The sequence below is a fragment of the Drosophila eugracilis genome, unplaced genomic scaffold, assembly GCF_018153835.1.
Source record: "Drosophila eugracilis isolate 14026-0451.02 unplaced genomic scaffold, ASM1815383v1 contig_2154, whole genome shotgun sequence".
NCBI classification, from domain to species: domain Eukaryota; kingdom Metazoa; phylum Arthropoda; class Insecta; order Diptera; family Drosophilidae; genus Drosophila; species Drosophila eugracilis.
Window position 1 is genome coordinate 4,778,512 of NW_024573038.1, and position 21,859 is coordinate 4,800,370.

General features: G+C 41.4%; 1 protein-coding gene across 7 annotated transcripts; it reads left to right on the forward strand.

Annotated features, from left to right (window-relative positions):
- Window positions 1-82: 82 nt before the first annotated feature.
- On the forward strand, window positions 83-21,551 carry LOC108114340 (glutamate synthase [NADH], amyloplastic). 7 transcript variants are annotated; one of them, XM_017225266.2, is made up of 16 exons: window positions 83-263; window positions 8,574-9,088; window positions 9,700-9,827; window positions 12,828-13,914; window positions 14,277-14,279; window positions 14,468-14,634; window positions 14,693-15,856; window positions 15,926-16,056; window positions 16,120-16,478; window positions 16,535-16,680; window positions 17,411-17,520; window positions 17,576-17,709; window positions 17,772-18,103; window positions 18,169-19,653; window positions 19,721-20,379; window positions 20,565-21,551. In XM_017225266.2, exons 2-16 carry the CDS (start codon window positions 8,753-8,755, stop codon window positions 20,696-20,698), a joined length of 6,375 nt encoding a protein of 2,124 aa, XP_017080755.1. In that variant the 5' UTR covers window positions 83-263; window positions 8,574-8,752; the 3' UTR covers window positions 20,699-21,551. The 7 variants fall into 7 exon arrangements, 6 of the variants coding, with proteins under 6 accessions (XP_017080755.1, XP_017080757.1, XP_017080754.1 ...); XM_017225268.2 differs by lacking the exon at window positions 83-263 and adding an exon at window positions 2,052-2,228; XM_017225265.2 differs by lacking the exon at window positions 83-263 and adding an exon at window positions 8,320-8,418.
- The last annotated feature ends 308 nt before the right edge of the window (window positions 21,552-21,859 follow it).

The following is a 21,859-nucleotide window of genomic DNA, read 5'->3' on the forward strand; positions in this document are numbered from 1 at the left end:
ACTTTATTAAAGCTCTCACGCATTTGCTCGCTCTCGCTGGCTCTCTTGGGGATAGTTGCGATTTTCGTCCTATTCTCTTTCTCATTCTCATTCGGTCTTTTGAAAAAAACGCACGTATTCTGAACACGCGGAAAAACCAGAAAATATTCTAAAGCCAAATCGAAGTTGAAGTGCTTAAAGCAAGAGGAAAAGTGAAAAACTCGGAAAGTTCTTCGTTTTGTGCAAAATTCGGAAATTATTTCGGCTTATCAGCAAAGTTAAATGTAAATGAAAAAAAAATGGTGTGGAATTCCTTATTGAGTGGCTTAGGAATATGTGATATGCAAATTACTTAATACACACACATACCTACACTATTTGATATGTACAAAAAGTTGGGGAATAAGAAAAAGCGTAGTACGGAAAAGATAAGGGTTCCGTGCTCCCCAATTTTCCCACTCTATATCTTTTCGCAATTCCCGTAGGAGTTCCTCTAGAAAATCAATAAATTTTACATGGCGCACAGACACACACTCAAATACTTTGACAAGAGGGAGTGCGGGAAGAAGAAGCAGAGTCAGAGAGCAGGAAGAAGTAGGAGAGCAGAAGCTCCCACACCAAAACTTACAGTGGGCGACATAAAATTAGATGCGGCTTGGCCTTGTGATTTATGGACACTTAAATTTATTTATATTGATGACAAGGAAGTATTTTCTTAGACACTTGCTATGTGTTGTTTATACCTTTTTTCAGTAAATTTAGCTTAAATTGTTAAAAGCACAATAACACAAAAAGTTATAAATGGATTTTAAATTATTTAATATTGCTGACACTGTTGAGAACAAACAGCAATATTTTCTTTAATGTGCTCAAAATAGTTTCCTCTGAATATTTTTTACTTAACAAAGTATAATATGTTACTAATTTCAAAAAATTGAGGGTGCAAGGTGTTTTTTTTTTTATAAAATGTTGTTTTTCCGAGTGACATATTTATTAAATAATTAATAATTTAAACAAATGTGCTAATCTTAGGTTAAACCCCTATTGAAACGACCTGTACTGTGCCGGACCGCCTGCCGCAAGCTTCTCGTTCTTGTTCTTGTTTTTGCCGCTGTGAAGTTCTCTTCTCGATGGTGCCCCCACTCCATCCCTTTTGCCTATTCTTCCTGCTCGTTGACTATTTTATGGGCTGTGCTTCATTCGTGAATCTTGTTTCGCTATTTGCCGCCCCTTTCCCCACCCCCTTTCACTCAGCTGCAGACAGCGTGCGATGCAGACAGCTGCTCATGTCTCCCGCTCGCTCCGCTTCAAGGTCAGAGTAAGGTTAGCTCCGCTCCGCAACGAAGGGCCATGGCAGTGATTTCTTCCCCACTTCTCGACTTCACCGCTCTACCCGACATCGCATCTTTCCATCTCACTCTCGTCATGAACAGTGGCAACTAAAAAGCTGCGGCCATTGAATGCCGCAAATTGTTTTGCCTAATTGCCGCATCAAAATTAATGACAGCCACTGTGTGTTTGTATTTGTGCTAGAGTGTCCTTTTCGTACACTGAAAATAATGATAGGGACTGAAAAATACAGCTTTAATAGAATTTAATTTTCTTTTGTAAACTTTATATTAATGTTTTTATCTTGATTTTGAGTTTTATTTTGTATTATCTTTATATTTGCATATTTTCATACTTTTTTCAGAATACTTTATTAAAAAGTAGTTCTTAATAATGTAGGCTTTTTTACTTTTTTGTGTGAGTTTACATTACCATATATTTTATGTCAAATTTTATAGCACTTTTTTTTTTGAGTATACGATTTTGGTAAGCCAAAATTATTTTCAGTATGTTACTATTCCACGTAGGCGGCAAAGTTTTGCCTAGCTACGTCACTGCCCTTTGACATTTACACTTTCTCTCTGCGTGGGTGGCAGCTTCCAAGTTTCCTCTCTAAGCCTCAAACGCTCTCTCTCGCCCACTCTTCCGCCCGGTTTACTCTCATGATATAACAGTTATGTAATCAGGAGGGCATTTTGTAATTTGCCGCAGAGAGAAAGGCTTTCACAATTCAATTGCACTTGAATTTAAAGGATAACGTCGCCGCTGCCTTTGTTTTATTACCCATTTCTGTGTTTGTGTGCCAACACTTAAAAAGGATTGTCTGTGTGAGCAAATATAAGGACGTAGACAAAGGACTTAAGAAAAGATTGTGAAAGATTTCCCCGGAAGTGCGAACCAAGCCTACTCTTACAGCATAAGTACGTTTAGAGCTCATTTTTTGGGCTTATCACGGATTTGTGAAGATGTTATGGCAAAGCTAAACATTCTATTTCGCAATAAAAAGTGAACAAATGTATAGTCATGCCTTCAAATCAAATTCTTAATCCCCTTTGAAATCGGATATGTTTTGCGGTCGCGGTTGAAGAAAGGTGGCGCCGCAAGTTTGGTTTATTGGTTCAGTGAATTTCCAAACGGAAAACTTTTCAATTGCGTCGCAGCCTCTGAGTTAAGTGAGCCGGAATGATGGGAATATAAAGCAAGTGCCCACACCAATTACTATAACATTATAGCAATCAGAATGCTCCTAACGAGGGTTTCTCATTGGTGTGTAAACTAATAATTTGCAGCAGCAAAGAAATTATATTTTCATCTTTATAAAATTACCTCAACTAACTTAGAACCTCAAGAAATAGTTTAGCTTTCAGCTGATTTTCTGAAATTACTTTTTAAAAAGTATTAGAATTTAATAACAAGAAATAATGTTCTACTTAAGATATTTTTAATAGCTCTTAATAGCTCTTAAAAAGCTGGCAGACCCCCCTCTTCAGTGGAAGCCCTCCAGTATTTAAGGGGTAAATAAACATCGATCACAATTGCTGGGTTAAATTAATTTCCTTTGAGTTGATATAGCTGATGGGCAGCTGACTTTTAAGCAATTACGGTTATACCTTGATTGATTTTCCATTTAGTTAGGATTACCTACAGTTAGGTGGGAGTGCTGATAAGCCCGGTCCCGAGGTGTCTTATGGCAAAGAGCAAACAGAAGCGCCCAGAAGAACTCGAGACCCAAGAACCGTTGCCTCTTTCTATGACTCAGTTCCCCGCTGCAATTTACTTTAATTCCCTTTACATAACTCTGGCTATAAGGGAAGGTGGCAAGAAGGGGCTCTGGAAGGGTGGAGCAACCTACCTCAAATGTGCAACCCATCCCATCCCAACCTGATACGGTCATTGAAAACTAATGTAAATTGCGACGTTGCTTGTTTATTGACTGAAAACCGTAGTCTTCTCTTAATTAGCGGGGGTAAGAGGATGGTGAAAACATTGTGGGTTGGTGGGGTGCTGTCCGCACCTGTGCCATAAATAGCAGCCAGCTGCGATAAATTTTCTCGGGACAGGCAGGAATTTATGGAGAAAATAAACTGGGAAATTGAAACTTTTTGAATGCTTAATCATATACCTATATTATGATAATGGGAAACGATGTAAGAGTTTACAAGAAAAGCTATATCATTTTCAATGTATACTAGAAGGCTTTAAATTGGAATTTTTGAACTCAAGATAGCGACTTATAAATCATATTGGTTATTATGACACGTTTCTAAGTGGCAAATGTATGACAAATAATATTATCACCCTTCTGGAATTTCAAAAAACCGCAGATCGTTTGTACGACGGGTTAAATTTCTTGAAACCCTCTTTCCCTCTTAATTGTAGAACTCAAATTATTTACTTAAAATTTAAAGATACTTTTATTTTCCTATTAATCTGACTTCGATGAATACCTTTATTTATCATACACGAATATATAGAAGCTTAGAAGTTCATGATAATTGATAATTAGCAACTTCCAAATACAAATTTAACGTTGGACCTTCGACATTTCCAGTTTAATTAGTTACTTAAATATTTTACCTAAGACCCTCACTCGATAAGTACAGCAAGTTTCAAAACTTTAATAACACCTATTGATCTTTATCATCCAATCAAAGCTTTGGTAACCTATCAGCTATCATTTGACTGATATTGTTATTAAATTGGCTATTGAACAAGGTTAATTATCAGCACTTACAGCCCTGGCGTTCACTGTTGGCGTAGATAAAAAAGGAAAAAAATTTCTCATAATTACGTATACGTAATTCCGAGGCGCAATAAAAAACAAACCGCAAGATGCCCAGTGGATTCTCTAATTAAACAGACGACCAGGCGATAATGAAAACCAATTGTAATTGTAACTATTTTTAAAGCAATTGAGGTGATCCCTTGCTGCGGAATTCCCCCTCGAATCCGCGGCGAATACTTTGCACAGCTGACTCAAGTGCACAGGTTGGAGGCCATAAAACAATGGGGGTACCAATAAAATTCGCCCCGACTACCTGATAAGCGCCCAGCCGGGTCAGATAATGCTCATTTATAAGGGCAATAGAACAGCCCCCGCCCCCCACGGATCCCCCTGTGAATTCTGGCTAAATCATATCGTAAATCGCTGGAATACAAAGTTTATAGCGACGTCGGCTACCGGAGTTGGGTTCTCCACCGATTTGTAGATTGCGGAACGGAAGAAAGTTCTTTATAGCTAATGGCTTTTGCCATTGTGGGATCCTGGCACCCATTAGAACCACCGATTGTAATTAACCCACGATAATGGATAGGCCCGTGGCATGCCCCATCGCTTACCGTACTAACCACACGCAATGTTGTCAACGCATATTCTTTATTTATTTATTTCGGCATTCGACGGGGTTATTGAAACTTGTTGCCTGCGCTTGTTTACATTATAAATACATATATATCATTGTGGGGATATCTATAGATATGCATATATATCGTAATACACCGATGTGGGTCGGTGTAGATGTGGGCCACACGCGGCCGGCTCGTTGCGGACTTTGAGCCAACGCAATGGATGTGCTGGCTGGCAATATCTACATATATCTTTTCGTATCATCCGTTCTCCTCTCCATTCTGCGATCTATTCTCAGCTGTGTAGTCTGCAGACTTGTTTGCCATATTGGATTTCTTTGCTTTTGTTTTTGTTTCCTTTATTTCTATTTGGCTAAATATTTACTTTGTCTTTTAAGCGGAATTGAGAACAGGGTGTCGCCATTTATAAGTAAAAGTCAGTCGACGTTTATCTGCACTTAGCCCGATGAAATGTCATAACAATTTCTAAATACCATTCGTCACGTGATCGATAATTACTAAGGAATTTTTGTTTCCAACGTCAACGGGTTGGTCTATATACGAGTATCTAATATGTATCTTTTTCGCTGGCATTATTTTGTTCTCTGAAAATAGCCATCTATCGGTCATATTTGTGTGACGCATTTGGAAAGTTATGCAAGGAGAACGGCGGAAATGCGACGAATTAAGGAAAGGAAGTGATAAAATGTCAATCAAAGAGATAGGTAGGGCTTTATTGAGTTCATATAATACTTTTTATAAGTTTTTTCCTAACTAATGGTTTAATAAACACATGAAGCAAATTTATTTCCGAATATTTCCAGTAGCATCTTTTGTATCTTTGATGACATAACGAAGAAGAACATTTTGCACTTCTTTATCTGTTTTGTTATATAAAACATACAACTTTCTTTTGAACTTTGCTACTGCATATATAAATCCAGATATGCGTTTTATTCAAGTCATGATTGTTAAGTGGCCGCTCTTTTAGCCATAAAAACCTACCAAAATCTCTACTTTTGTCTATCTTTCTTTTTTTTGCAACTCTTCTGATCTTATCTTAGGTCAAAACTTTTCCACTGAACCCAGGTCTGAGCATAGATTCCCCAGTCCCGTGGTGGGCTTTTGTCCTATCTACATACGTCACATTTTCACGTTCCATACGGCTTATCGGTCCTGGGTTGTATTACGCATGCAGCCAGAAATCGAACATGTGTATATTTATAGCCCATTCCTCTCAATCACGCATGCAAATCGTGAATAGCGCCTTTGTAGTATTGCTCCCCAATGGAACACACTGTAATCTCTGCACTCCGGTCCCATTAATCCGCAAGGAAAAAAAACCTTCCCAAAACCCGCACGTAGAGTTCAGTGTGCCATTAGGTTCTTCGTGCTATTGCCGTGAATGGGTCTTATCTGGTGGGTGGCATCACAGGGGGGACACGGGCGCGTGGTATGCTAAAGTTTATTAACTTATAAAAAATAGAAATAAAACATAATGAAAGAGATGTTGGCGTTCTCTTGCCCCCCACCTCAGACGCAGACACTCGCCTGGCACATGTTAAACGCCTGATACCAAAATGTCGAAAAAAAAGAAACACCCAACAAACACAAGGAATTGGTGGGTTAAGGTAGGGATCGAAGTATAGGATACCCATCAAATACAGAATATATTTTTATTAATAGCTATCTTTTAATTCGATAGATATAATTATTAATTAAGAGCTATCTCAGTTCTCAATATCAATTCACACTGTAAACTCAATGTCAAAAATTAACATGACATTGAGAAATAGTTCTTAGATATAACTATTAAGTTCAGTTCAAGCTTCTTGAGTTCTTTATTATCTATTACGAAACTGATAGAAAAATATTCTTAATTAAAGATATAACTTTAAGACCTTTATTTATGGAGGAACTCAAGAGATATAGAGGAAGTTGAATTTCAGACCCCCGATCACGCATACCCCCCAGTACTCTGCACTGCCAGGTAGATTCTTCGCAATAGAAAATGTTATCGCTTGGCAAATTTTCGGCACTTATCTGCGAGGTGCAGCCGGGAACCGGTTCCATGCCCCACATACTCCCTGCTCCTCCTTGAATACCCCCAGAGTGGCGAGACGGTGAGAATGTGTCACCCGAATGGTTCGCCGAAGATTCTGATGTGACGTTGTAGCCCCGACCAGATAATTCCGATCGCTCTCTGGGACTTTGAACCACCGCCCATGTCTATAATTCATACGACTCTATAGAGCACAATAGAAAGTCTTTGATAAGATGGCAAATCATTTCTTATGGGGGCAATTAAAACCATGAACTTGGAACTTATCTAATGCTTCTATTCTTTTCCTAGTCACTCTAACTTACTGATTGATTAGTTTATATTGGCCTAATTAAACGAATGCCACTAAATTATCGTCTATTTTGGGAATGGGAATTTGGCTAAAATTTAATCAAGCGCAAAGCGCAATGGAAAATTTTGAAAATGAATTCTAGACCAAAATGATCTTCCAATGGAGAAGCTATTTATAACAGCGCTCATAAAGAGCCGACAATATTTTGAAAAACACGTCTTTTCAAATGCATTTCTTTGGTCAAAAGTTGAAAGACCCCATAGAGAGATATGCAAATGATATTATTTTCTCTGAGTGACAGTTAATTATTGCTCAGATGATCTGTCAAAGATCCTGAGATGGAGCACCGCCATAAATATTTAACAAAAAATATCTAAAATTATAATCCTAAAACATCAGCCGATTTTTTGTCGTTATTTTGGTCTTGCTGGTTTTTGTTGAAAAACAAAATTTCGTATTTGCTTGTTTATTTTGCATATTTCACATTGTTATTGCTAAAACGAATTAATTGTAAATCGCATTTTAAAGCATTTTGTTTTTGTTATGCATGCCATTCGATTGCTTCTGTGTGTATGCACTCGTATAAATCTATTGTTTTTGATAACGTTTAACGATTCTAGAACCGCTGCCGTTCCTAGTTCGATAAAACAATGTAAATATGGGGCGATTTTGCTGCATTACGTGTGCGCGCTCATTCAAGGTTCCACTTCTGGATGCATTGATTGCTCAACCCCACTGTCATTCAATTGAACGATCTATCGATCGTCGAACTGTCTATTTAGGGAGCAATTTAGAAAGACCACTCAGCTGGAGAGGTGCTCAGAGAAGGGGTGTGGGAATTACAGTTCGTTGTTCTAAAACCGCTCTTGTTTCTCAATAAAAGTTGTATACAAATATTTCATACCAAAAACTTACTGCCATTTTCTGAGCTTGAAATGTATCGAAGAAATATATTTTCTTTATTTTTATTATCATTAACTAAATTAAAATTAATTAAAAAAACTAAATTGATACTTAAAAGATATTTATTTCATGAAAATCATATTTTTTTATGATTTCCTTTTTAAAATTTCAATCCGTAAAGTTTTAATTACTGGAGCTAGCCTGTAAATATTTTTCTGATAAGCCGAATTGCATTACATGATATTGATTCAGAATTGAATCAGGCGCCTGATTGCGTGGGCAACTCGGGGAGAGAGATATAGAAGCTATATAGTACCTATATACTATATAGCCCATTGAGCATGGGTGAGTGTTGCGAGGAGAGAGAGAGAGCCTGATCTTGGGGGTTCGACGCTGCCGTGTTGCTCCAACGGCGCTCATTCGCTTGTGAGCAGCCGTCAGTGTCGCGTGTGCCAACAGCGGGATAAAATATAAATAGCTACACTATAATATCTAGCAGTGCATAAATGTATGTATGTGTGTGTGTGTGTGTATGAAAATAGTGCAAAAAACAAGTGAAAAATAAAATAGCTCAATAACGTGCAAACATTGTTTTCAAGTGCAAAAGTGCTAAAATATAAAAGAAAAATAATTACAAAATGTATTTTTACTATTTTTTTGCAGGCAACAACAAACTGAATAAACTGTGCTAATTAAACCAGAAATAACTGTTAAACTTTAAACGGTGTGAACACGCAAATTGAACTTAGAACGATATAACAAAAGAAATAAAGAGAAAAACCGAGTGAAAATCAAATTAGAACCCGAGAGATATTCAGCAAGTGCAACGGTAACAACGTATAATGGCACCAACAATCACTGACAATTGCGAATTTGAATGTGCAACTGTTGAAGCAACAACAACAACAACATCAACGACCAACATCGGTGATTTCGATCATTTCGATAATTCGGCCATTGGCGGCAGCAGCGATAACATCGAACAATCGAATGAATTGCATTTGAGCGGAGAGCAGGATCAGGATGTCCAGCAGGAACAGGAGCAGGAGCCAGAGCAGAAGCAGCAGCAGATGCCATGGGAGGCACCTGGTAAACAGGGACTCTACGATCCCCAGAACGAGCACGAGGCCTGCGGAGTCGGTTTCATCGTGGCCATCGATGGCAAACGCTCTCACAAGGTAAGGATGAAGGATGGATATCCTTTTCTTTCTATAAAAGTGAAATAGTTTAGTATACTAGAATATTTACTTAAATTTATTTTACAGAAGTTAAAAGAGAATTTTTTTAGTTTGAAAATAAAACAAAACAAATAAAATGTTATTTTTCATTTTTAAAAGATTTCAGTTTGGATAACAAGGAAAACATTGTTTTTTTATTTTTTATTCATATTATTTTACTCAATTTTTTCCTTTGAAAAATGTTTTATTCATAGCAGCGTTATTTTATCGGTGTAGATCTACGCCCATAAAAACAACTTATTTTTCTCCCTCAGAAAATGTTTTATTTATATAAGCGGTATTGAAGTCTACGTAGATTATAATTCTAGTTAACAAACATTTTAAATACTTTAATTAAAGTTGAGGAAACTTAAACTAAATGATAATCAGTAAATTCAGTAATTGATGTTTTTCTTAAAAAAAATGTTATTCAGACTCGCTTAAAATAATTTTATTTATTTTTTACTGATAATATTATGCCTAAAAAATGTTTAAAAAATTATATTACTTTTTTTTGTGATATAATGAGTAAAAATAATATTATTAAACATATATTTTCATCCCACTTGTAGATTCTTCGTGATGCCCAGACCCTGTCAGAACGGATGAATCACCGCGGCGCCTGCGCCTGTGACAATGACACTGGCGATGGCGCTGGCGTCTTGGCTTCCATTCCTCACGGACTTTATTCCAAGGCTCTGTAAGTTATCACTAATTTTTAAGTTTAAAATATATGTTAAATATATATACATTAACTTATGCCGGTTTCTCTGGCGCCGTTGCCATTGATGAACGAACCGCTTACACGGGACCTGTCGTTGGATAGGCCAGGGGGCTGAGAGAAACGATATCGCTGCGATCTCGTGCGCGAAATACGAAAATAGCTCAAAGCTGTCGTGTCGTTTGTCGCTGTCTATCAGTTAAGGTCTACTCTTTAGGAAAGTATTATTTATTTGGGATTCAGTTTGTTGAACTCGAGCGGAAAAATCTTAATTTTCTAGCTTCAAATTCAAGGAAAGTTTGGAGAAGTGGAGTGAATTGAAACTTACAGGCATTTCCAGCTGCTTGGTAAAATCGATTGCTTCGAACGAAAAAAGTAATTTAAACTTGCCATTCATTAAACGATTTGATAAGCTATTTTAGGGTAATACTAAAAATTGAGTTTAATGATAGGGTCATAACTTAAAAGCTCCAATAAACACATTGTAGCAGGTTGGTCTGGTGATTTATTGACTACGTTTAGCTACAGAATGCAACTACTTTTAAATGAGTTATAGAAACATATTTATTAATATTCACATTAAAAACTTGGGAACACAATTCATGTTTTAAGAAAGAGCAATAAATATTTGCCTCTTGGCTTTCAGCGATGTCCCTTCATTGGCTAAAACTCAAAGTACCGCGAAAAGAAAGAAATCGAGCACGTCAAAAATAGCTTCTTGAAATGAGGCACATCCACAGAGCCACAAAGATATATACCCACTGAGACTCGAGGACCGAGACCCAGCCACGGTCATGTACATATACTATACATAGTATGTACATATGTCAGAGAGTATTAGGCAAATACCTATAGAGAACCGGCAATCCAACAATCCAACATCTGCTCTCTGCTCCCGTCAAACGTATTTTGTTTTCTGTTTATTTTGTCAGCTTTTTGGCACGGTTCTTGTTTTCGTCACGCTTTGCCCAGAATCGGTAAACATATATTCTATAGTATATATTTTTAATAGCCTTTATATGGGATAAAAACGTTTCGTTTTTTTTAGGGACTTAGCCTAAGTGGGCAGTGGAATAGAGGCCATTTGCAGGCAATTACTTGGTGCAAATTATTCCATCCCACAATATTTTATTAGATTATTTAGCTCAACTATGGCAAATGGAAAAACACGGCAAGGTCCCACACTCGTAGCCCCCTTGGAGTACCCACTTAATCCAGTGTGCCAGATGTGCATAGTAATGAGCTTTGATCCGGTTGGAATCATATAGGCTAAGTGAAGAACGATTTGGGAATTTTACCAGATAATATAAATACTAAATAGTTGGGAGATATGGTTTCTTAAGGTAGGTCAAAATTTTTTTTTAAAGGAAAAGGGCATCTGAAATATTGCCATTTTTTCTTTTATTTTTTAATCAAATTGAAAACTAAACTAAACCTAAGAGGAAATGTAGAATACCAACTCATAAAGATTGTTTAACAAGTTTAATAAGGTTAACTGATTTAAATCTCCTAAATCAAAGTCAAATATCAATGATTCTACGAATTCAAATCAAAGCTCAATTCCATTGACCTTTATTTAAGATTTCAATTAACTTTAAAACTATTTCGGTTACCAGGCAGGAAGGCTCCTTAATAGAGGTAATTAAAATTATGTCAAGCTTTAATTTGACCTTCAAAGCAAAGATTTTCCTGCCGTTCACTCGATGTAAGCCCATGGAAAGCGTATTTCCCGAACACCAGCTAATAAAAACGACATCGTCCAATCGATTTACAACTCAATATGTGCTAATCAGTGGCGCGAATTTGCAACTATTTGCTATGTAATTAGTAGACCAGCTGTCTGAGTATATATTATATATATATGGGAGGTGATAGATAGATGGTCACAACTAGTTGGGTCATTAAAACGCGTAATGTCGCACGACAGTCCCATAAATCTAGTTTCATTAGCGTCTAGCCGAGGGTTTAATTGATATGTCCGAACATTTTTCGGTGTCTTATAGGGGGTTCTGATGTTCCGCATTGTATGGAAATTGTGAAATACTTTGCATGACGCTTGCCAAACGGAGAGGAAAGAAATTCACCTTAGACACGCACGTGCCAAGTGATGGAGAGAGAGCCGTTTAGATTGCGATCTGAGAGCAACAAGTCGGCGAATGCCAAGTTCAAGGACCGCTTCAAGTCTTGGACTAATTGCAAGTTTATGGCAAGACACTTAGCCAGTACGTCGGAATTCTGAGACGTAATAAGAACGAGCTTCGGTTACAGTAGAAGCTCAGATCAGTCTGAAACGCACTGGGAGAAAGAATGAAAATGATGATGAAATGAAATGAATTTTTTGATGAATTAATCAAATAATCTTTAAGATTAAGATTTGAAAAAACAAAATTTGATTTTCCACTTCCTTTTTTTAGTCATTAATATTTTATATAGACTTTTTTCTCACTGTACAACTGCATGTATGAATAACAAAAACAGGTGGACAGACAGACGAATTAAGCGGACTGATCTGTGGGCGGGATGGGAGGTCGGTGGGGTTGACTATGAGTTGTGACGGCTGGACCGCTGACAGCTTCTCCATAGAGAGAGCTGCTGATAAGGTGCGACTTGTGGCGGACTCATTTCGTCACTGGCACTCAATGGATTCCGTTGATTTGGAATGGCGCGATGAATGAACGACAAAACGACTGCACGGGGATTGGATTCACTTGCGCCAAATAGAAACCTGACCATGTGCGATTTTATGGCGCATTATTATTGGCGCAACACAAGCGTGACTCGATCAAGAAAACCAGAAATTCTTTCCCGTTAACAAACTGGAAAGTCTAAATCTAAGAAATTCCTGAAAAGCTTATTGTATAACTCAGAAATTATAAAAACGAAGATCGTAGATAGTCCCTTTGACATATCTTAAACAGAATTTTATCCATAAAGTCTTTCAATCTTTGTTTAACCCCCTCTCTTTATCTACTTTTGCAGTGCCAAGCAGGGTGTAACCTTGCCGGAGTTGGGTGACTATGCCACTGGCATTTTCTACTTGGATGAGGCCCAGCACGCTGCCGCCGAAAAGGAGTTCGACGAGCTAGCCAAAAGCCTCGGCTTGGAGGTTATTACCTGGCGCACTGTGCCTGCCAACCAGGAAGCCATTGGCGTGGTGGCCCGCAAGTCGGAGCCCTTGTCCCGACAGGTGTTCGTCCGTCGTCCAGCTGGAAGCGATGAGAAGGCCTTCGAAAGGCAGGTTTTCGTCCTTAGGAAGAGAGCCAGCCATGAGTTGATCAAACCAGGGCGACGGTTCTACATCTGCTCCCTTTCCGACCGTACGGTGGTCTACAAGGGTCTCTTCACTTCCGACCAGCTGTGGAATTACTATACGGACCTAAAGGATCCACAATTTGAAACCTACTTGGCATTGGTCCATACACGTTTCTCCACCAACACCTTCCCCAGCTGGGAAAGGGCTCATCCTTTGAGAGTTTTGGCCCACAACGGTGAGATCAATACCCTCCGGGGCAATGTAAACCTGATGAAGGCCCGCGAGGGTGTCATGCAGTCGGATCTGTTTGGGGATCAGCTGAAGAAACTGTATCCTGTGGTGGAGCCGAATCTCTCGGATTCTGGCAGCTTTGATTGCGTGCTGGAGTTCCTGACCATGGCTAGCGAGAGATCGCTACCGGAATCGGTGATGACCATGGTGCCGGAAGCGTGGCAAAATGATAAGACCATGCCGCAGGAGAAACGTGACTTCTACCAATGGGCAGCCTGTGTGATGGAGCCCTGGGATGGTCCGGCTCTCATCAGCTTCACCGATGGTCGCTATATTGGCGCTGTGTTGGATCGTAATGGATTGCGTCCATCTCGTTTCTATGTGACCAAGGAGAACGTGCTGGTCATGGCCTCCGAGGTGGGAGTCTACGATGTGGATCCATCGCAGGTGACTCTGAAGAGCCGTTTGAAGCCGGGCAGGATGTTGTTGGTGGACACCAAGGAGCAGAAGCTCATTCAGGACATCGAGCTGAAGTCCAAGATTGCCAAGTCAAGACCCCACTCCGAGTGGCTGCAGCAGAAGGTGAGTTAGGGTTTTCGGATAATTGTTGGATTAAAAAATATTGGGTGGAGTATAATCTTTGGAAAGTTTTTATTATTATAACCTTGAACTCAAATCCGAGGTGATTTTTTTAAGAATTCTTCTAAGATTTCATGGTTCACCCAAGATTTTTGTACAACAAACTTAGACACGAATCTTTACACTAAATCAGGCTCACAGGCTCGATTCCCACTAATCATCTCGAGACACGAACTCATTACCAGACACAAAATTTCGGATAACTAATAATCTATTAATCTATATCTGGTCTAAATTTGTCCATTCTCTCTCACGCTATCCCCTAATCTCAATATGTGTGTGTTTTTGTTGTGGAACTGATGCAGATGGTAAGTTAAAAGAAAACCAGGTTGCCCTAGGTCCTAGCCTTTGTCCTTTGGCCCCCAGAAAGTAGTAGAAAGTAGAAAGTTGTGCTCCTTTTTTGCCTCCCCGTTTCGTTTCATTTTGCATGTTTTTTATTGCTTTAACAGTGATTATAGGGAATGATAATTAAGTAGATTTTTATATGCCCAATTAGATCACCCTGGATGAGATTCGCAATGCTAATGTGCTGAATACTCCCCCTGTGGATGACCTGGCCAAATTGCCCGCCTCTCAGAGGGGCATCTTTGATCCCAGGCTCTCGCTTTTTGGTTACACCACGGAGACGGTGAACATGCTACTCATCCCCATGTTCAAGAACAAGTAAGTCAGAATAGAAATAAAAAAGAGAACCAAATGATCATTATTCATCTATTTACAGGAAGGAAGCTCTCGGCTCCATGGGCAATGATGCTCCACTGGCATGTCTGTCCAATTTCCAGCCCATACCCTATGAGTACTTCAAGCAGCTCTTCGCCCAGGTGACCAATCCGCCCATCGATCCATTCCGTGAGAAGGTGGTCATGTCGATGCAGTGCCCCCTCGGTCCGGAGGCGAATCTACTGCAGCCGTCGGCTCAGCAGGTGCATCGCATTTGGCTAACCAATCCCATACTGAGCATTCCAGACACCCAGCTACTCAAGCGGAACACACACCGCGGCTGGCGGACCAAGGTCCTGGACATCACATTCCAGTATAACGAGGGCGTTCAGGGTTACCTCGACGCCATCGATCGTGTGTGCCGCGAAGGATATTCGGCAGCTCAAGCTGGCTACCAGCTATTGGTCATCTCGGATCGTGGAGCCGGAACTGGTGGCAAGGTGGCGGTTTCCGCCCTTTTGGCTCTAGGAGCCCTGCATCATCATCTGATTGAGACCCTGCAGCGCATGAAGGTGGGCATTGTGGTAGAAACCGCTGAGGCTCGCGAAGTCCATCATATTTGTGTGCTTCTCGGCTATGGTGCAGATGCCATCTGCCCATATCTGGCCTTCGAGTTGGCCCAGGCTCTGCGTGACGATGGAGTAATTGGTCCAGAGGTCAACGACAAGCAGATCTATGCTGCCTATGCCCAAGCTATTGATACGGGAATCGCCAAAGTGATGGCCAAGATGGGCATCAGCACTCTGCAATCCTACAAGAGCGCCCAGATCTTTGAGGCTGTGGGATTGGGCACTGATTTGGTGACAAAGTGCTTCCGCGGCACTCAGAGTCGCATCGGTGGAGTCACTCTGGAGATTCTGGCTAAGGAGGGCCTGCAACGTTATCAACTGACCTATGGCAAGGCTGCGCCAGACACTCGCATCCTGCGTAATCCTGGCCAGTACCATTGGCGTCATGGTGGCGAGGCTCACATCAATGAGCCATCCTCCATTGGCAGCCTGCAGGAGGCGGCGGTGAATAAGAATCTGGATGCATTTGAAGCCTTCAAGAAAACCACGTTGGACAGTGTTAAGAAGTGTGCTCTTCGTGGACAACTGGAGTTTGTCACCGATCGGCAAAGTATTGACATTTCCGAGGTGGAGCCCGCCAGCGAGATTGTCAAGCGGTAGGTCCTAGAACGTACTAGAGCACTTAACTTATTTTATTTAATTATAATTATTTCATAAATTTAAAGCTTTGCCACTGGCGCCATGAGCTTTGGCAGCATCTCCTTGGAGGCCCATCAAACTCTTTCCATTACCATGAATCGTATTGGCGGCAAGAGCAACACTGGTGAAGGTGGCGAGGATTCGGATCGTTATTTGAGTAAGTTTTGAGAAAGATTCCCTTAAAGATAACTCTATTAATCTTTAATTTCTTCCTTTACAGACCAGGATCCCAATAACAGTCGTCGTTCAGCCATCAAGCAAGTGGCTTCTGGTCGTTTTGGCGTAACTGCTTCCTATCTGGCCAATGCTGATGATCTGCAGATCAAGATGGCTCAGGGAGCTAAGCCCGGTGAAGGTGGCGAGCTGCCTGGTTACAAGGTGACTAAGGATATTGCAAAGACCCGAAAGTCGGTACCGGGAGTGGGATTGATCTCGCCTCCACCACATCACGACATCTACTCCATCGAAGATCTAGCTGAGCTGATCTACGATTTGAAGTGCTCCAATCCGAATGCACGCATCAGTGTGAAGTTGGTGTCCGAAGTGGGCGTTGGTGTAGTCGCATCAGGAGTTGCCAAGGTGGGTTTGGAAATGATTACAAACGGTTTACTTAATCTTACATGATTTAACTACAGGGTAAAGCTGAGCACATTGTAATCTCCGGACATGACGGTGGTACCGGTGCCAGTTCATGGACAGGCATCAAGAATGCCGGCTTGCCCTGGGAATTGGGCGTTGCCGAAACGCATCAGGTACTGGTGCTAAACAATCTGCGATCACGGTAAGTTTCCGACCAGGAGAAGCCGGCCCAAAGCCAATTCCGCTCTCTCCTCTTGTTGTTACTAATCATGAACCGATACATTACTGAAAGTGCCTGGTTATCCAGATGACAGCGTTGGAAAACCTGTTCAGAACATGTATTCCCAAAAGCAGAGATCCATTGATCATCGGAAAGTTGGGCTGATCCCCCTACACAACCCCATTGAAACTCCTCGTACATGTGGCCAGTGGGCGGTGGGCAGGAGAATGATGACACGGCGGATGGTAAGGGCGAATCTTGTCCAGCAGAAAGAACAAATCCAAATAGGGTTAAGCCTGGCAATGAAAAGGTGTCCTGAACATCTTATATCTTGAAACAGAAAAAATCCGTGGAACTAATCCTGTGAAAGGAAGAGGATAACAAGAACTATGTAACCAGCTGAAGTAAATCTCGTTTGGATTGAAACCCATGAAGATCTATAGATCTTAACAACAGAAACCCACATCCAGCCGGCTGAAAACACGATTCAATCGATCCAGTCCAAATCCAAACTCCAGTCCACTCGCTCTACTCCACTCCACTCACTCGCTCACTCGATCACGATCGTCGCGCTGTGCTCCATTCGTAATTTCTTCTCATTACATTGATCATTGCATGGAGTTGAGTTTGCTAACATTACCTTCCTTTCTATGTCGTGTCTTCCCACTCTAAACGGTCTGGATCCGGATATGCTTTGGTGTACCTCCTTTAGTGTGATTGTGCAAGCCGATGGACAGCTGCGTACAGGATTCGACGTAGTGGTGGCTGCTCTGCTGGGTGCTGATGAGTTTGGTTTCAGTACGGCTCCTCTTATTGTCATGGGTGAGTATTCACGATCCCCTTTTAGATTGCAATCCCTAATAATACCTTATTAAAGGCTGCACCATGATGCGCAAGTGTCACTTGAACACCTGCCCTGTGGGCATTGCCACTCAGGATCCTGAGCTGCGCAAGAAGTTTACTGGTAAACCAGAGCACGTTATTAACTTCTTCTTCATGCTGGCCGAGGATGTAAGTTTATATTCCTAGTATGATAGTTCCCACAATATAATCATTCTAAACCTAACTCCTAGATTCGCAAAATCATGGCTGGCTTGGGAATTAGTAAGTTCCAGGACCTGATTGGTCGTACCGACCTTTTGCGCGTGGCCAATCAACGCGATGCCAAGGCTAGTAACCTGGACCTCAAACTGCTCCTTCAGCCAGCTTTGGAACTGCGTCCTGGCACCAACATCTTGGGTGGCTCTGTGAAGCAGGACTTCCAGCTGGAGAAACGTTCTGACAATCTACTGATTGCCAAGGCTCAGCAGATCTTCAATGGAGCTGATGACAATGTGACTGTTAAGATGCGCATCCACAACGAGGAGCGAGCCTTTGGTTCTACTCTGAGTTACCATATTGCATGGTAGGTTTAGGTTTAGGTTCTTATAGATGATAATCATAATCTTATTATAAACATTTTCCTTAAAGCAAATACGGCGAAGCTGGCTTGCCCGCTGGCAAGAGCATTGACATCTTCCTTGAGGGATCCGCTGGTCAGAGCTTCTGTGCTTTCCTGGCGCGTGGTGTTAATGTGACACTGAAGGGCGATGCCAACGATTATGTGGGCAAGGGTCTTTGCGGTGGCAATGTGGTTATTACTCCACAGGATACGGCTCCCTTCGAATCGCATCTGAATGTGATCGTGGGCAATGTCTGTCTGTATGGAGCAACCGAGGGAACTGCCTATTTCCGTGGTATTGCTTCCGAGCGTTTCTGTGTGCGTAACTCCGGAGTAACAGCCGTGGTGGAGGGCGTTGGTGATCACGGATGCGAGTACATGACGGGCGGTCTAGTGGTGATCCTTGGTCTGACAGGACGCAACTTTGCCGCTGGCATGTCCGGTGGCATTGCCTATGTGTATGATTTGGATGGTTCCTTCAAGCCCAAGGTTAATCCTGAGAGTGTCGAGCTCCTGCCGTTGGAGATTGAGAAGGATGTTTCGCTAGTCAAGGGACTCTTGGCTGATTTCATTGAGAAGACGGGCTCTAAGGTGGCCAAAGAGCTGTTGGATAACTGGGCCGTTGCCCAATCCAAGTTTGTCAAGGTCTTCCCGTATGAGTACCAGAAGGCTCTGAAGGATATGGCCGAACAGGAAGCAGTAGAGCAGCCCCTAAAGTCCGCCATTGAAAACGGAAATGGAAAGCATGAACCACACATCAAGGATATCGAGGAAGCCATCCAGGATGTGGTGCTGGAGCAGAAGCGTGCCGATCGCGTGCTGGACAAGACCCGTGGCTTTGTAAAGTACAAGAGGGAATCCGCACCCTATCGAGATGCTGGAGAGCGTCAAAAGGATTGGGATGAGGTCTACAACTTCCCGCACGTGCGCAAGAACCTAAAAGTCCAAGCAGCCCGCTGCATGGAGTGCGGTGTTCCCTTCTGTCAATCTAACTCCACAGGTTGTCCACTGGGCAACATCATTCCCAAGTGGAACGACCTCGTTTTCCACGGCGAGTGGCAGGAGGCTTTGCGTCAACTGTTGCAGACCAACAACTTCCCAGAGTTTACTGGTAGAGTGTGTCCCGCTCCCTGCGAGGGATCCTGCGTGTTGGGCATCTCGGAGCCGGCGGTCACTATCAAGAACATCGAATGCGCCATCATTGACCATGCCTTCGAGCAGGGTTGGATCAAGCCAGAGATTCCAGAAGTACGTACTGGCAAAAGGGTAGCCATTGTGGGTTCTGGACCTTCTGGTTTGGCCGCTTCTCAGCAGCTGAACCGCGCCGGTCACTTTGTCACCGTCTTTGAGCGCAACGATCGCGTTGGTGGACTCCTCCAGTACGGCATTCCAACGATGAAGCTTTCCAAGGAGGTTGTAAAGCGACGGGTGGACCTGATGGCCGATGAGGGCATCGAGTTCCGCACCAATGTCCATGTGGGCAAGGACCTGAAGGCCGAGCAGCTTCTGCAGGAGTAAGTATCATTATTTATAAAATTTATTTCGAAGTTTTACTTATTAAAACGAAATTGATACTTTCAGGTACGATGCCGTCCTCCTGACAACAGGATCCACATGGCCACGTGACTTGCCGCTGGCCAACCGTGACCTAAAGGGCATCCACTTCGCAATGGAGTTCCTGGAGGCGCAACAAAAGAAGCAGCTGGGTGGCAAGAACGATATAATCTCTGCCGCCGGCAAGGATGTGATCATCATCGGCGGTGGCGACACTGGATGTGATTGCATTGCCACTTCGCTGCGACAGGGTGCGAAGAGCATCACAACCTTCGAGATCCTGCCGGAACCACCACAGAAGCGTGCCGAGGACAACCCCTGGCCACAGTGGCCCAAGGTCTTCCGCGTCGACTATGGACACGAGGAGGTAAAACTCAAGTGGGGCAAGGATCCGCGACAGTACTGCACCACCACCAAGGAGTTTGTGGGCGAGAATGGTGCCATCAAGGGCGTAAACACCGTCGAAGTTGAGTGGACCAAGACGGAGACTGGCCAGTGGCGCATGCAAGAGGTAGCCGGATCGGAGAAGTACTTCCCCGCCGACCTAATATTGCTGGCCATGGGCTTCCTGGGACCCGAGAAGACGGTGCCCGGTGAACTCGGCCTAGATCTAGACCCCCGCGGTAACATCAAAGCAACCAACGGACAGTATGGCACCTCCAACTCCAAGGTCTTTGCGGCAGGCGGTAAGTTTTTTGTTTTATATTATAAGATCTTTACTATATTGATACTGAACTTATGAATACTTTTCAACTTATACTTATGAAATAAGAATAGAAACCAGAAATGCGGGAATTCATATGCTTAATGTAGTTCATTTTAATGCAATTTTAATTTAGTAACTTAAATACGTATTTTTGGAAACTTACAGATTGCCGCCGTGGCCAGTCTCTGGTCGTCTGGGCCATTACCGAAGGTCGCCAAGCCGCCCGCCAAGTGGATTCCTATCTGACTGGTCGTCCAAGTGGGCTGCCAGGACCTGGTGGCGTCATCGGGACATCCTAAACAGGATCTGCAGCGGCAGCCAGAGCAGCTAATATCAAGTTTTGTGTGCGTGCATCGTCCTTAGCCTATAGAGCGAAATTCTTTACCGATTTGTGATTTTTATTTTCGCGATTTTAGTTTAGTTTACACTAAAAAAGACTTGAGTTTTTTACACACCAAACCAAAACCAAAACGAAACACGTTTCATTTAGTTTTATTTTCATCGCAAAGCTGGCTGGGAATTGTTTGTGGTACATCGAGATGCCCTCCACAGGTGATGATAATGCTGCGGCAGGAGTCAATTAAGAGTGCAAAATTAAATGCTGATTGAAGTGAATCGAATACTTATATATCTTAGAGGAAATCGAATATCCAACAAAAAGATTTAAGGACAATAACTAGAAATTTACCGTTATCGTTAAACAAAACAAATTAATTGAACATAAAATATTTAGAAAATGCATTTTTTTCAATGTTGTTCAGCTTATGTTGCCTGTTCTTTGCAAAAACAAAAAACAATATATGAAGTGAAAAAAATTGATATGCTGATCTCCACCCTCCTATATACAATCTACCTATAGATCGTAGATACGACAGAGAAATGTATTAAACTCGGCCAATATCGAAACGCATTTTTTTAGATGTTGTTTGTGTGTTTTGAACTACATTCGACCGTTAACCGCAGAAGTACCTAAGTGGCTATTGTTAAAACAAATGTGCTCTTTGGCAGTTATATGTATGAATACAAAAAAAAATACACTATTTATACAAACAAATATTTAACCCAACTGTATACCCTTATACATACATCTCTATATGAATATATTTATGTGCAAGCATTTGATGAAATAAATATTCAAACTATTACAAGGCATTTACTTTACTTAACTACTTTGAATAATTGGGATATTTATAAAATAAACTTTGTTAAAAGATATTGTAATTCATTTTGTTTAATTTTTTGTAACTACTTATATATTTTTATTTTTATAATAGCAAAATTTTAAATACAAAAACAAAACGAATTAGGAAGCACTTAAACGTTTAAAAAAAAATGAATATATTATAATCATTTTAAATTTTAACTTGCCAATGGTATTTATACACACACTTTTGCCATGTTTTAAAATAATTTAAAACTGAGAATATTACAAAATAATTAGGGGGAATATATGTCGTCAT